The sequence below is a fragment of the Ochotona curzoniae genome, unplaced genomic scaffold (genome assembly GCF_017591425.1).
Source record: "Ochotona curzoniae isolate NIBS_2020 unplaced genomic scaffold, NIBS_Ocur_1.0 scaffold_1037, whole genome shotgun sequence".
In the NCBI taxonomy this organism is placed as follows: Eukaryota; Metazoa; Chordata; class Mammalia; order Lagomorpha; family Ochotonidae; genus Ochotona; species Ochotona curzoniae.
The window spans coordinates 4,093,448-4,107,945 of record NW_024467083.1 but is presented as its reverse complement, the minus strand read 5'-3'; the positions used below and the strand labels follow the sequence as shown (position 1 = coordinate 4,107,945).

The 14,498-nt window shown below is 46.9% G+C and overlaps 1 protein-coding gene across 1 annotated transcript in view; it reads left to right on the top strand.

Annotated features, from left to right (window-relative positions):
- TGFBR3 (transforming growth factor beta receptor 3) overlaps positions 1–14,498 on the top strand; it is a 199,871-nt gene that overhangs the window by 146,622 nt on the left and 38,751 nt on the right. The window contains exons 5-6 of the mRNA XM_040998995.1: positions 9,034–9,217; positions 14,217–14,385. Of these exons, the coding sequence (XP_040854929.1) occupies positions 9,034–9,217; positions 14,217–14,385 (353 nt within the window). The remainder of the gene's footprint in view (positions 1–9,033; positions 9,218–14,216; positions 14,386–14,498) is intronic.

Below are 14,498 nucleotides of genomic sequence, written 5' to 3'. Positions count from 1 at the left end.
TGTGCACAAAACATATCAAAGCATAAACTCCTCTATGCTGCGTGTGGGAGCTGTTAGGAGCTCCAGGGCCAGTGAGGCAATACAGGATACGCCTGCATTCTAGAGAAGTGCGTGTCCTCCTGTGCTGTGTGGCTTTTGTCCCTGTCCCCCAGACCCCGAATCAAACTGGCCAGTTCTAGCAGGTGTTTCTGAAGCATCGCTATACATTTTGTTTGTTTTGTTTTGTTTTATTTGTTGGCCTTGTTTTGCTAGATTTTTCCAAGAGCAGGAGTTAGCAAAAGGAAAGGGGAATCATGAAAGGTGGAAGTGGGACAGGACAGAAGAAGGAGAGGGGCTGATCCTCATTGTGCAAAACTTGAACTTCCCTCAGGGCCAAAGTCAGGGAAATGTGTGAAGCTGGGTGTATTAGGGTGTCCCCAAAGGTCTGCAACCTGAATAACAGGCACTCCTCCAGCTGATAACTCGGGCTTCCACTGAGGGGGGTGTGTGTGCATGTGTGTGCGAGTGTGTGTGATTCCTGGAACAGATTTGCTTCTGAGGTCTCAGCAGATTTTTTTTTTTTTGGATTGGGGAGCTAGGATTTCGCCTATTCCACAAGGCCCAAGTTCTTTATTTTCCAGTGTACAAGAAGAGAACTACATCCAGACACAGGCTTTTGGCTCGCTCTCTTGCCTTCACCTGAGCAGGGGAGGAGATTCTTGGTGTTTTTCCAAGCAGTCTCTTTCAGGATTTCTACAGATTCTGTGGCGCTAACGACATGCTCATTCCTGCAGCTAGAGCAGTGTTTCTCAAGTGTGCATTGAGGTTCTGCCTCAGTGGCAGTCAGATTGTGCTGTGGCTTCCTAGACCCTATGTATCCATCCCACCACCCTAGAATCTACATTCTCAGGAGCTTCAGTGTTCTATGTGTGGGTCAGTGGGCTGAGGGTCACATTTTGGGGAGCCCTGGACTTGAAACGTCTAACTGACATTGATTTGTGTGCTGAGACCAGAGAAGGATCATGGATGGATGGGTAGATGGGTGGATGGGCGGATGGATATAGTCAGTTCATGAGTAGATTCTTTCCTCAGGGTCCTATTGGAGGAGGCTGTAGGTCAGTGCTGTGCAATGCAGATGTAATCTGAACCATGTAATCAGTCTTCCATAAACACATTTGAAAAAGTAGCAGAAACGATTGCAATTGATTTTAATGACATTTTAGCCTACTATATCTAAAATAATACCATATATATATATATAACCAATTAATAAAAATGTTGAGAGAGTTTACTTTTTTCTTATACTACCTCTTCAAATTCTGCTATACATTTTGTAGTTGCAGCACAGGTCAGTTGACACAGCAGCATCCTAGGTGGTGTGTGGCCCATGACCGTTGCATTAGTTAATTCAACTGGCAGGCAGGAAGCAACAGCCCTAAGCCCTGACATAGACGGTTGATTGTGGTACTCTTCCCGTTTCTCCATAACCCCTGCATATGACCACAGAGTTCCTTAAACATGGAACTTTTGGTAGGCACTGCCATTTATCATCAAATTTCCAGAATCCTTCTATTCATGAAGCAATTGCCATTTTAATGAGTGTCTTTTGTATTAAACACTATAGTAGGTACTTGGCATGGGGTGTTCTCATGAACAAAGCAGGTGAACATATGCATATAGAGGGTTGCCTTCTAATGTAGGGAGGAGAGCAAGGTGCACGCTAAGTATATTGCAGGGTATCTTAAAAGGTGACAAGTGCTATAGCAATCAGATGGAGGCTAGGTCAAGGGAGCTGGGACTGCTGGGGCAGGGGCTCAGTGCTTGGGCTGTCATTTAGGCTGTCATTTAAAGAAGGCTGTATTCGGGTAGGCTTGCGGGGGTAAGGAGTAACTGGACATGAGGTTTAATAGGAGTTTGTGATCTCTTGTAGCAGACTGTTCCTCAGGAATATTTTTTGGGGGAGGAGGCGGTCAAGGAAGTGGGAGAGTGGAGAAAGACATGGAAGAGACCTCTGATGTGGCATGGCCTTGCCCACAGCAAAACTCCACCCACTTCTTTCCCCCAGCCCCGCTCCCCAAAGACCAACCAGCTGGGGGAGGCATGGAGAGGGGTTGAGATCCAGCTGCCAGACCCTGAGTCAGCTGCTGTGCCATGTGAAGCGCTGACCCAGTGGAACAGGCTGTGACTGTGAGCAAGGACCTGGTAGCCTCACCCAGGTTTGGGAGAGCAGCCTTGAGGCTTCCATGGACCTGCTCCACACTGGAGGGGGTCGCAGCTTTGGCCCAGGTGTGAAGGCAAAGCACTGGTTGCCTCTCGGACTTTTTTCATCTACTTTTGGACGAGCTTGTTGAATCAGAGCCAGAAAAAATAATAAATTTGGCTCTCGTTGTGGTTGCCGTTAAGTTGTAATAAAACTCCCACCATTGGCAGATAGAGTAATGTCCTGGTCTTAAAAAAAAATCTGGTGGAAGAACCAAGATCTCAAATACAAATGGCGTGGCGTGCTTCAACAGAGGTATGGGGCTGGATGGGGGAGGTGGCTCACTGCCCTGGAGTTTCAAGGCCAGAGGGGGTTCCGTGTAGCCCCTTTTCCAGAGCCTCACTGGGAACCGGGCTCCCTGGTGCTCAGTACTTTGTTCATTCCCACAGGAAGCTGTCCGTCACGTCAGGGAATGTCACAGGACTGGCTTCTAATTAGCAAGTGGGAGGAACCTTCAGTGGATTGGGAGGAGGGGGACAGATGTGGCACTACGAAATGTGCCCTAGTAATTAGTTTTCAGGTAGAGTTATTAGGTGAAAAATCATATCACAAGCTTTAAATCCTGGCCAAAAGCTCATTTCCTGGACAGGGAGGGTAGCAAGAGGATTGGTTAAGGGGAACGAAGAACTTGAGTTCCTGGAAGGGACAGCTCTGAGCTTCCCTCCAGGCAGCAGGTGTTGCATCCCTGCTTTGTAGCAAGCACTGTGCCAGGCCTAGGGCTGCAGGAAGAAGGAGGTGTTTCTTTGGCCTCCAGGGTGCTGGTCTTTGGCAAGTGGGGTGGCAGATGCACTGATTAGCCATGGCAGTTCACAGGAGGTGGGGCAGCTGGGTAATGGGAAGGAAGGCAGCCTGAGGTCAGGATGACGGGATGCTTCGTGGAGGAGGTGATATTCATGGAAGCTAATGAGCAGTCTTGAGCAGCCCAGGCAGAAGAACAGGGTGTGAAAAGACCTAGCAGTGTGGCCATGATGTGTTCTGCAATGTGAGTGCTTCTAGGAGGTGAATCTCAGAGGGAGTGGTGTGGAATGAGAGATTGTGCCTGCTGGAAGGCATGGAGATGCTGTTCTGTATCACCTTGGCTTTGCTTCTCAGAAGGCCTGCTCAGGTGATGGTGTGAGGAGGAAGGAAAGGGGCCAGAATTGGCAAGTGGGCAAGGTGAGGGGTTTCTGGACAGTTTGGTGATGACATAAGGGCCAGATAGGGGGTAGTAGTGTTTCAGGAACCTGTGGGGACATGGGGGAGGAAGAGTATGGAAAAAATAGTTTTGGAAGTGTCTGCCATTTCATCCAAATTGAAAGCCTTTGGTCTTGAATGCTTTCTCTTCCCCTGCTCTCCCCTATCCTCCTCCCCTCCCTTCTTTTTATGTAAGGGACTTGAGTACCTAAAGGTGAGGAGGAGGGGATGGCACACAGCTCCTAAAACCTTGGCATCTGCTGTGATCAGTGGGTTTAGCATCAATAGGTTTTTCTTTGCTAATGACATCACAGATGAATTGGGGCTCATGCACTGGCTTAGGGTAGGCTGTTGCTGAGAAACCAGCTATCTCCCTGAGGGCCAAAACTTTCAACCCATCCTATACCCTTGAAGGGAGGCTGTGGAGCAGAAGCTGATCCAGTCAGCCGAGGCTACCAGTGTCATCCATGGTGCCCACCTGAAGAAACCTCCTGGAAAACTTCTGGCTGAGCACAACCTGAATGCTGGGAGGGTCATCACCTAGAGATTGCGTGGAAGCCCCAGGTCCTTTGCCTCATGCCTGGTTCTATGCACCTGTTCCACCAGGCTCTTCCTCCGATGTCTCCTCTATCAGACACAGGTAGATGCCAGTAGGGTATATCCTTGAGGCTTTGAGCCTTTTTAGCCAACAACTGAAGCTGAGGAAGCAGGTCCTGGGGACCCTTGACTGTAGACAGTCAGAAGTGACACCGTGCACCTGCACCTAGTGTCTAAGTAGGGACAGTGTTGTGGTGCTGAGTGAGCCTCCATCTGTGAAATCTGACACTGCCTACAGGCAGAAGAGATAGACTGAGTCCAAGTTAAATTGAATGATAGGCATTAATTCAAGTCTGAGAGTTGCAGCATTGGTTGGTGTGAGAAAAAGACTACTTCCCTTTCACTACGTATGGAAGAGAATCATTGAGAGGATTTGAGCACAGAGAAGAAGTGGGTTTTCCCTATATGCATATGTGGTTTCCATACAATAATAATTACAAACCTTTCTCATAGAAAAAGAATTTTATTTCATGTTTTTATGTGTCTTGCTGTTATTATATCCTATGTCTGCAAATTTTTTCCCTTAAAGATTTATTTTGTTTATTTGAAAGACAGATTTTTCTATCTACTGGTTCACACCCCAAATGGTCTCATCATCCAAAACTGGTCTAGGCTGAAAGCAGGAGCCAAGAATGCCATCCAGGTCTCCTTGGGTGGCAGGGGTCCAAGCACTTGGACCATCTTCCACAGCCCTCCCAAGTTGCATCAGTGGGGAGTTGCATCATGGAAGGGTGATGAAAGGAAAGAATTTTCTTTGCATACTGGGTAGAAAGCAAATATATTTTTATTATTGTATGTTGAAGATTTCATTTTATCTTACTTAAAAGGTAGAATTACAGAGAGAAAGAGAGACAGAGACAGAAAGAGAGATCTTCCATCCAGTGGTTCACTCCTCAGATAGTTGCAACAGCTGAAGCTGAACTAATCCGAAGCCAGGAAGCAAGAGCCTCCTCCAGGTTTCCCATGTGGGTGCAGGGACCCAAGCACTTGAGCCGACCTCTGCTGCTTTCCCAGGCAGTAAGTAGGGAGCTGGACTGGAAGTGAAACTTGCACCCACATGTGGAAGCTTAGGCTACTTTGTCACTGTGCCAGCCCTAGAAGGCACATCTTATGGTTTGAAACACAGACAGAAATCTTCTGGCTTGGGAGTGAGTAAGGTCTCCTTTCTGGGAGGTTGTCAAGTGAAGCCAGTTGCAGCTGGGTTAACGGTGTCATGTCCCGGTCTTGCCCAGTGCCAATTCTACCAGTCTCTCAAAGGCTTCCTCGTCTGTCCTGTGGAAGTCATCATAGCCAGCCTTCTGGGTCTGAGAACCAGCGAAGACCTGGCCACGGCCTTCTGAAACTCAGCAGGAGAGGGAAGGCCTCTGTCTCAGAGCCTACAGAGTTGGGTACTAACCAGCCACTTGCTTGATCAGGAAATTCCCACTGACCTGCAGTTGGGATTTCCTCGCCACCCCTGGCAACTTCTCTTTCTTCCTGCTGGAATGTGCCTGAGGAGGGGTTGGAACCTGAGCGTGTGGTGCTCATTGCTGCCGCCTGGGAGCAGAGGTGATGGGCATGCAGGCCCTAGCAGGAGCTGCCCCTTCTCGAATGCTCCAGCTCCAGCACGGCCTCACTGCCAATGACCTCAGGCCATGCTCCCAAGTTGCTCCTGATTTCTTCTCTTACACTGCCTGCCTCCTTGCCTCTGCCATGCACCAATGGGTTACATCTCTCACCTTTCCCCTTGCAGACAGGAGCTCTTAGCATGTGGTGCCTAAAACCCTGTGCTCTGCTTCACAGCTGCATCATAGAGGAGAACAAAGAGGCAGAGTGTTCAGAGACACTGTCCCGCACTTTTGGCTGTGTTAGCCATAGGATAGAGAGGCTGCAGGACTATCGGAGTGTGTGGGTTTCATTTTTTATTTTTAAGATTCATTTTATATATTTTGAAAATTGGAAACACACACACAGACACCGCCCCTACCTTCCCCTTTCAGGTGCTGGTTTACTCCCCTGAAGGTTGCAATGCCCAGCACTGGGCCAGGAAGGAGCCTAGAGCTTCATTCAGGTCTCCCCCATGGGTGGCAGGGCCCACCAAACACTTGAGCCATCTTCTGCTGCTTTCCCAGGCACATTATTATGGAGCTGGATCAGAAACAGGACTCAAAGCTGACAGTGCTCATATGGGGTGCTGACACCACAGACAGCAGCTTTATCCACTGTGTTACAACACTGGCCCCTCTTATGGGGTTCCCTCCCTCCCAGCCTCCAGGGACATGCCTGATCAAAGTGTCTTTTTTGAACAAGCGCTTTTCAGCGAGAAACTTGTCACAGAGCTAAAACCAGGAAAGCAGATAAGCATTATTTGAGGTTCAGCGTTGATGAGAAATTGAGCTGCGCAGGAGTTACCCTTGGGAGGACATGGTTGTTGTGGGGCAGGAACAGGGTTTGGGAGCTTTTGATGTGGAGGTCACATCAGAACCAGGTCAGAGTGACACTGGGAAGCTGTTATTCCCATCCTTGATAACAGATCATGGCGTTCATTGAACAGTAAGTTCCTGTTGGAAAATAGTTTGCCTCCTATTCACAATAAGGACTTAATCTGGGCCTCCCAAGCCAATGCAAACCAGAAAGACCCTCTTATGCTTTTTTAAAAATATGTATATAGTTTTATTGGAAATGCAGATTTATACAGAGGAAAGAGAGAGACAAAGACCATCCGTCCCCTGGTTTACTTCCCAAATGGCTGCAACAGCTAAAATTGAGCTGATCTGAAGCCAGGAACCAGGAAACTCTTCCAGGTCTCCCATGTGGGTGCAGGGTCCCAAGGCTCTGAGCCATCCTGTCCTGCTTTCCCAGGCCACAAGCAGGGAGTTAGTTGGGAAGCCGAGCAGCCAGAACACAAACCAATGCCCATGTGGGATCCTGGCACATTCAAGGCAAGAATTTTAGCCACTGAGCCATCATGCTTGAATCTTATGAGGTAATGATGGGCAAGCCTGATTTCCATCATAGAAAGGACAGTCAGTTTGCAGGTTCCCACTCAGCAGTCAACATTTGATTGGTCTAAAGTGTAGAACAAGATTTCTGTCTCTACAAGGTTGACATTTTGGGGAATTCCTTACATAGGGGGCACAACACGTCAGGTGTTATCTGCAATCCAACACCTTGTCAAATGTGCAGCCATTTCTTTGGCTTGTGTTCCGTGAATGGTAGCAGCATGACCCTCCTGGCAGTCAGAATGTTCCAGACAGTTGCTGCAAAATGTCTCCTGGGGACATAATTACCCCTGATTAAGAGCCACTGGTGTGAGGTACCCCACACTGGGCCTTTCCCTTATCAGTGCTGTTCAACCATGGGGTATTGCAGTGCCTGTCAAGCCAGGGATCTCACGTGTGCCTGAACACTGCAATCACCCGGGCAGCATGAAACAACTCTGATACTCAGGGCCTGCCCCAAAGATTCTAGTTGGGTTGGAGGTAGCCTGGGCATAAGACATTTACACATTCTGTAGATGATTCTAGTCTTCAAACAAGAGACAACCACAGCATTAGAAAGACATGGAATCAGTTAAGTGAAGTGCTTCTTTGCTAGCGCTGACGTGTCACTGTCCGGCACAGTAGCTGGGCAAATACAGTTTTGTATATGTGTTGAGGTCGAAAACATTGCTATTAGCAGTTAAAACCATTAACAAAATCTCTTAGCTTGCTTTTTTGTCAGATTACTGAATGCCCTTTGCAATTGCTTGCTTTTCATTCAGAATAGACTGCTAATGTGAAGCTTAATGTAGAAGACACTTAGGATTGTATCACTTGGAGATTTGTGAGCTTCAATGCCCAGTCTTGAGGTTTCACCTAGACACTGATAAAATCAACCATGTTTTGTAATGTTAGTTGATGACATGCACATTTTTACCAGCAGCTGAATGTGATTGTTGTATAGCAGCAAGATGATTTTCCTCCTGTGTGTATGTTAATTATATTCACACAGCCTGTGCTAACAGTGATCTGTGTACTTTAAATGGCGCTTGCTTGACCCATCCTAAAATTGTTATTAAGATTGTCCAAAAGCCTCTTGATTCTGTTCTCTTTAGTAACTTGGGAATCTTACAAAATAGATGGTTGTATACTGTGATATGCAGTCATCTTCCTGCATCCAAATCTAGAAGCTTATAGAAGATTAGCAATCTTTGACCATTCTTTTTTATCTACTCAGGAGAACCTAAATCAAAAGGATTCTTACTGTATCCTTGTTGTAACTCTGTTGACAGGGATTGCCACCAGGGAAAGATTTGAAGTCATGGTCAGTTGCGAGCAGGACTTTGGGGTTCATTGCCTTGATCCTGCAGCCCATTACAAACCTATGAGGACACTCGCTAACACTTCTCACTTGTAACACGTGACACTTGATCCTTCTTGTCTGAAGGGACACTGATTCTAGGATCCCTGTGGATATCACAATCTATGGATATTCAGGTTTCATATAAAATAGCATTACAGTCACATATAATGAGAGCACATCCTACTGTATACTTTGAATCATCTTTAACTTACATATATACCATGGATTCTGTGTAACTAGTTTTTATACTAAGTAGTTTAAGGAATAATGATAAGAAAAAAGTCTGCATATGTTCAACAAAAATGTGGGGTTTTTTTTCCCTGCATGTTTTCATTCTGTGTTGGTTGAATCCACCAATGGGAAAGTCACATAAATGGAGTGCCAAGTTGGCCTTCATTATAGAGAGATGGAAAACAACAAAGGTGAGTCCTATGACTACTCACAGAGTGTGACGCAGTCTGTCATCGCAGAAACCTGCCAGAGCCCTAGGGACAAGCCACATAGAGAGCCTTGCTGTTAGCCGGAAGAAGTGAACTTGGCCTTATTGTCTGGAACAGCCGCAGAAAAGGGACCATGCGCCAGAATCACAAAGCACAGAGAGTCCACTGACCATCCCGTTGTTGGGGGAGCAGCCCCTTCACTAAGTACACCTCAGTCCAGGTGAAGGCGCCAAGTTAAATATGCAATCTTCTTTCCTCTAGGTGTCTGAGGGCTCTGTGGTCCAGTTTCCATCAGGAAACTTCTCCTTGACAGCAGAAACAGAAGAAAAGAACTTCCCTCATGGAAATGAACATCTGTTAAGCTGGGCCCAAAAGGAGTATGGAGCAGTTACTTCCTTCACTGAACTCAAGATAGCAAGAAACATTTACATTAAAGTGGGAGAAGGTAAGTTTTACAGACTGGTCTGTGACAGTCTGCTGCTGGTCTCTGAGACCAAATGATTAGGGCAAGGAACCCTAGAATCTCAGCATGGAACGGGAGCCGGCGTGGACCTGCAAGATCCTTTGGGGCTGGTGCTGAACACATTGCTCTTTGTCTTCTGGAGTGACCAAATAGGAATAGGGGAGTGACGTGATTGAGAGGTGGGTGGGGAGGTGCTGGGTAGGATGTAGAAGAGGTGCATGTGCAGAAATGGAGTGAAGTGAAGGGAGGCTGGGGGAAGGGAGTGACAACTGAGTGGTGATGGAGGGATACAGGACAGGACAGAAGGGCTTGTTTATAGCCATTATTCTGCATACACAGTAGGTGATGCCAATTAAATTTAGACTACTTAGCAAAGGAAAGCTGTTTACATGTTTAATGCGAATGCCTGTTACAAGAAGACAGTATTATTATTTTTATTATTTTAAAGGTTATTTATTTGAAAGTTATAGAGGAAATGAAGGAGAGGGTGATGGAAGGAGGAAGGGAGGAAGAAAAAGAGAGAGAGCCAGCTTCCATCCTCCAGTTACTTCCCAGATAGCCACAAAAGGTGGAACAGGGCTAGGCCAAAACTGGGAGTCTAGGACTTCTAGATTCAATGGGGGACAGCAGGGCCCAAGCACTTGGACCATCTTCAGCTACTTTCCCAGTCACATTAGCAGGGAGCTGCATCAGTAGTAGGACAGCCAGGACTTGAACTGTCATCCATATGGAATGTCAGAATTTCAGCCAGCAGCCTAACTGGCTGTTCCACAGCACAGATCCCAAGGAAAAATTTATTTGTGGGCTCATTCAGAGATTGCCTTGCAGGGGATTAGGACACAACTTTGAAATATTATTTCTTAAAAATAAGATTTTGTCATTGTCTCTAGTTGTGTATGTGTGTGTCTTTCAGAAAGTTCTTAGCAAGTATGTATTAAGATATTTGTGCATGTATTTCAAAATTTCTTACACTGCAGTAAGCCTGTCTTTTAGTTCTCATTTCCCATGAAAGTTTGATACTACTCTCATGTTTTGGAACCCCCCATAAGTTCCTAGAAAGTAACTTGTTGTAGTCAGGTGACTGTGTGACTACCACTTTTCAGGTTTTCCACATCCCACACTTGCTGTTGAATTCCATAGCAGTTGCCAACACCTCGCCAGTCCGTGTGACAGAGAAGAATGGGGTGCTGACTGTTTGATTGCGGCTCCTGTGCTTTCTGTGTCGTTTGTAGAGTGTGTGTGGCAGACTGAGAAAGAGTGAACATGGACCTCAGAGTGTGTGCCTGTGTAGAGGCCTTAGAAGGGCCTTTCACATGCAGCCCATTCAACCCACCACAAACCAGGAGGGAAACATTGTTTCTGCCATTTGACAGAGGACAATGTGGAGGGTTTCCCCAATTTACTGAAATCCACATTTCTAGCTTCCAACTCAACCCCACTTTCCTGGCTCTGGAGTCCAATGCCTGATGCCTGACGCTGTACTTTTCAAGTCTGAGACAAATAAGCATACTTTAAAAATGCAAGTGGGCCGCCTGGATGGAAACACTGATTTGACTGGGATAGACAGGGATTTTACATGAAAATTGGGTGGAAAAAGTCAAATTTTGTTACTGAACTCTCATGGTAGCCATGTAATGAAGAAGAAAGGTCAAGTCCATGGAGACAAAAATGAGAAATCGCTTTTAATAAATATTCTAAGCCTTGGCCAGTGGTGTGCATTCTGAAGCAGCATTCTACAAACTTGAAAGAATGCTAGGTCCTTCTTGGAATTCATTAGAAGAACAGAGTTTGCTGTAGGAGTATTCAGAATATTGGACTGTGTTCCATGGACAGATATGAGGTTCGGGGAGCAGTAGGCACCAGTTCTGAGAGCTAGGAGAAAAGTCGTGTAACCAAATAAGCTACACTCAGGGTATGGGAAGCCAGCGCAAAGGAGCTGATGATGCCCCATCCAGTAAAATATGATTAACTCCTAGGAAAAACCTATGGAGCCCCTAGACCATGGTTCCAGGTACCAGTTGATATGTCACACCGTGTAGGAGAGCAGTTAGGAAAAGAAGGTTTTCTAGTTAGGGTACTGGATCACAGGTTATGTTTGTCAGCACTTCATCAATTTCCCGTGACTTGGCCCTCATTATCCTTCTTGTACCCTGGGTGGGGGGGTCTCAGGCCTTTAGCTTTATCTTGCTTGAACCCCATGAGTTCTCAAAATGTTCTCACCACAACAGCCTTGGCCTGATCTGGCAGCTGGTTAGAAATGCCAGTTCTGGGGCCCGGCCTATACCAATTGAACCAGAAAACTGTAGAGGTGACATCAGTAATTGAACAGGTGCTCCAGGTAGTCCTGACTGTGACCAACTTCCAAGACCCATTCTGACCTAGGGTGGAAAAATCAACAAGTTTCCATTCTTACCCCAGCTGGTCCTGCTACCCCTGAGACAAGTAGCCTCGGATTCCCCACCAGAGCCCCTGTTTCCACAATGGGAAAGGTCTTGCCTCTTGGGCTCACAGCTACCTGCAGGCATATCACTTTAGGGTGCAACACATCAGTTAATCTTCTCCTAAAATACAAAGGAGCATGTGACTCCCCGTCCCAAAACAGCTCCAGGAATTCCCCCTTTGTGGCTTGCTTTGTACTTGACACTTGATGTTAAGTTTGCCAGGTATGTGGAAAGTCATTTCTGGGAAAGGGGAAACCCACTCCTCACGCACACCCACACACCAGGCAGCTTATACAACGTAGTGATAGTTGCACATCTGGAAATGGAGTCCAAAATGGCAACTTTCGGACAATTAAACATTGTCTACTATTTGTCTCCAGTCTCTCATCGATTTCTTATTAACTCAGCAACGCCATGCCATAAGCCTACACATGCCAGATACCAGCCAGGCACACCATTGAATGGGATCTGCAGGCCCTAGTCCCAGGGGGCTCTAGTCTCTTGTGCTCCCTGGCCCATAAACACACCTTCGAATTCCTGATTACATTTCAGCCCTGCCCTCCCAGTATCATTTTCCATCCTGTGTTCTGGGGAAGCACTTGTGGGGCTGCAGCTGCACAGTGTGCATACCTCATCTGAGCATCTGGCTGAGCCCTCAGCAGATGTGGAGGAGGGCGGCTTTGCCGGCAGAGCCAGTGGGGCCTCGAGCTCTCTTCTCTGGGGATTTTAGCAAATAAGGCAGAACACAGAGCCAACACGTGTGCACCTGTAATGCCCTGTAAAACCAGAAGCCTTGTGAACTGCCCTCATTCTCTCTGTCCTAGTGCCTTTGTGGCCAGGGCTATAATGCCAGTGTCTGTTGTAAGCGTCTGCACAGCAGGTGGCACAAGTTGGAGAGGGGGCAGCATGAATCCCTTTTTGGAGCCTCCTGGACTAATTCCTTACTCCCTAGTGAGACTCTGCTGTGGATGTGAAACCTGGCATCCTGCCTTTAAAACGGCCAAGGCAGAAGTCCATTTCATTGAAGTGCCAGGTCTCTGATTAATTACTCCTTAAAAAAAAACTTGCTGCATCTAGAACTTCCCTGCACTATGCCCTGTTGTCACACTGCCAGCAGTTTTTCCAAGTTCTGTTTAAATGTTTAAACCTCCTTCTGGAAGCTCAGTCTACCCCAGCGCTGCCTCAGTCAGTGGTGTTGCTGTGAAGTGAGGAGTGTGTCTTCAGGCTCCGGCTGCTCATATCACTTTCCTGGGGGCAGGTGGTGGGTGGCCATCAGCACAGCGAGAAAGTGTTTGTGAAGGCACCGTGTAAACCATAAAGTGCTGTGTGAACATGGGTTGGTTGTCTCTGTCGAGGTTGTAGAAGAGAGTATAATTCTGCTCTCTCTCTCTGCTTTTCCCAAATGCCTGCCTTTAAACTTTAGAGTATATGGTGCTGTGAGGAGGAATTATGCTGGAATGATTCTACAGGCTGCTCTAGAGATGGAATTAGGTGGCTGGCTCTCCAGCTGAGAGAGCAAGTAGGCAAGGAGGAGCATGCAGGTGTCTCTTGGTGTCTCTAGGGAGTTGGTTCCAGCTCCTCCCCTGTGGATGCCTAAATCCAACAATAGTCAAGTCCTTATGTAAAAGAGTGTAGTGTTTGCCTAAACCATATACACGTGCACTCTCTCCATCATGTACTTTGAATCATCTCTAGATTACTGATAATACCCGACACAGTGTAAATGCGATGTAAATAGTTGTTAAACTGCATTGTTTAGGGATTAATGACGAGGGAAAAGGCCTGTACATGTTGACTATAGATGCATTATTTTTTCCAAACATTTTCAAGCTGCTGGTGGATTGAGTCTGCAGGTGCATATTCTGTGAGAGCTGATGACAGATAAGGAAAGGAGAAAGAATGGGGTTTGTGCTGGCTATGCTGATCGTGGAATGCCTGTTGGAGTTTCATGGAGGAGTTGCTTGGTAGACACATGAAAGTCCAAGTCTGCAGCTCAGGAGAGGAGTCACAGTCTAGATAAAGTGGCAGCCAGAGGAGTGACTGATATCATAGGAAAAACTGGACACAAAAAGAGGAAGGAGCTAAGATTGTTAGCCTTCGTTTACATTGGGATCAACAATGGGGTTTTCAAAAGAGAAAGCAAGTTGCCTCCTCCTCCTCCCGGATGTCCTGAATCAGATTCTTTGGGATGGGGTCCAAGCAGGTGCATTGTGACATGCACTAAAGATTGAGGACCATCAGTGTTTAAAAGATGAGCCGAGGACAGGGAGCCAGTGGAACAGTCTGAAAGAAAGGTTAAAGGAAATGCATGAGGACAAGAAAGGAAAGGACGAGAGGACTTAGTTTTAAAAAGGCCACTAGAGTTGGGCATAAGGATGTCACTGGTGACCATGGTCAGGGCAGCCACAGATAAAGACCCACTTTTAGTCTTTGGATTCACCATCTTGCATCTGTTCAATGTCCCTAGCATCCCCTCCTTGGATACTGGCTCCAGGTAGCTCAGTGGACTCACAGACTGCCCTGTGCTGCTTTCCTTTCAGATCAAGTGTTCCCTCCCACATGCAACATAGGGAAGAATTTTCTCTCCCTCAATTACCTTGCCGAGTACCTGCAGCCCAAAGCAGCGGAAGGCTGTGTGATGGCCAGCCAGCCCCAGGACAAGGAAGTGCACATCATCGAGCTGATCACCCCCAACTCCAACCCCTACAGGTAAGAGAGTAAAAGTGGAATCAGGCTCTGTTTTGAACCCAAGAGAAGAAAACAGTCCAAGGTTTTTGTTTTTTTGTTTTCATTTTCTGGCTGGTGGCAAGGAGCAATGCTGT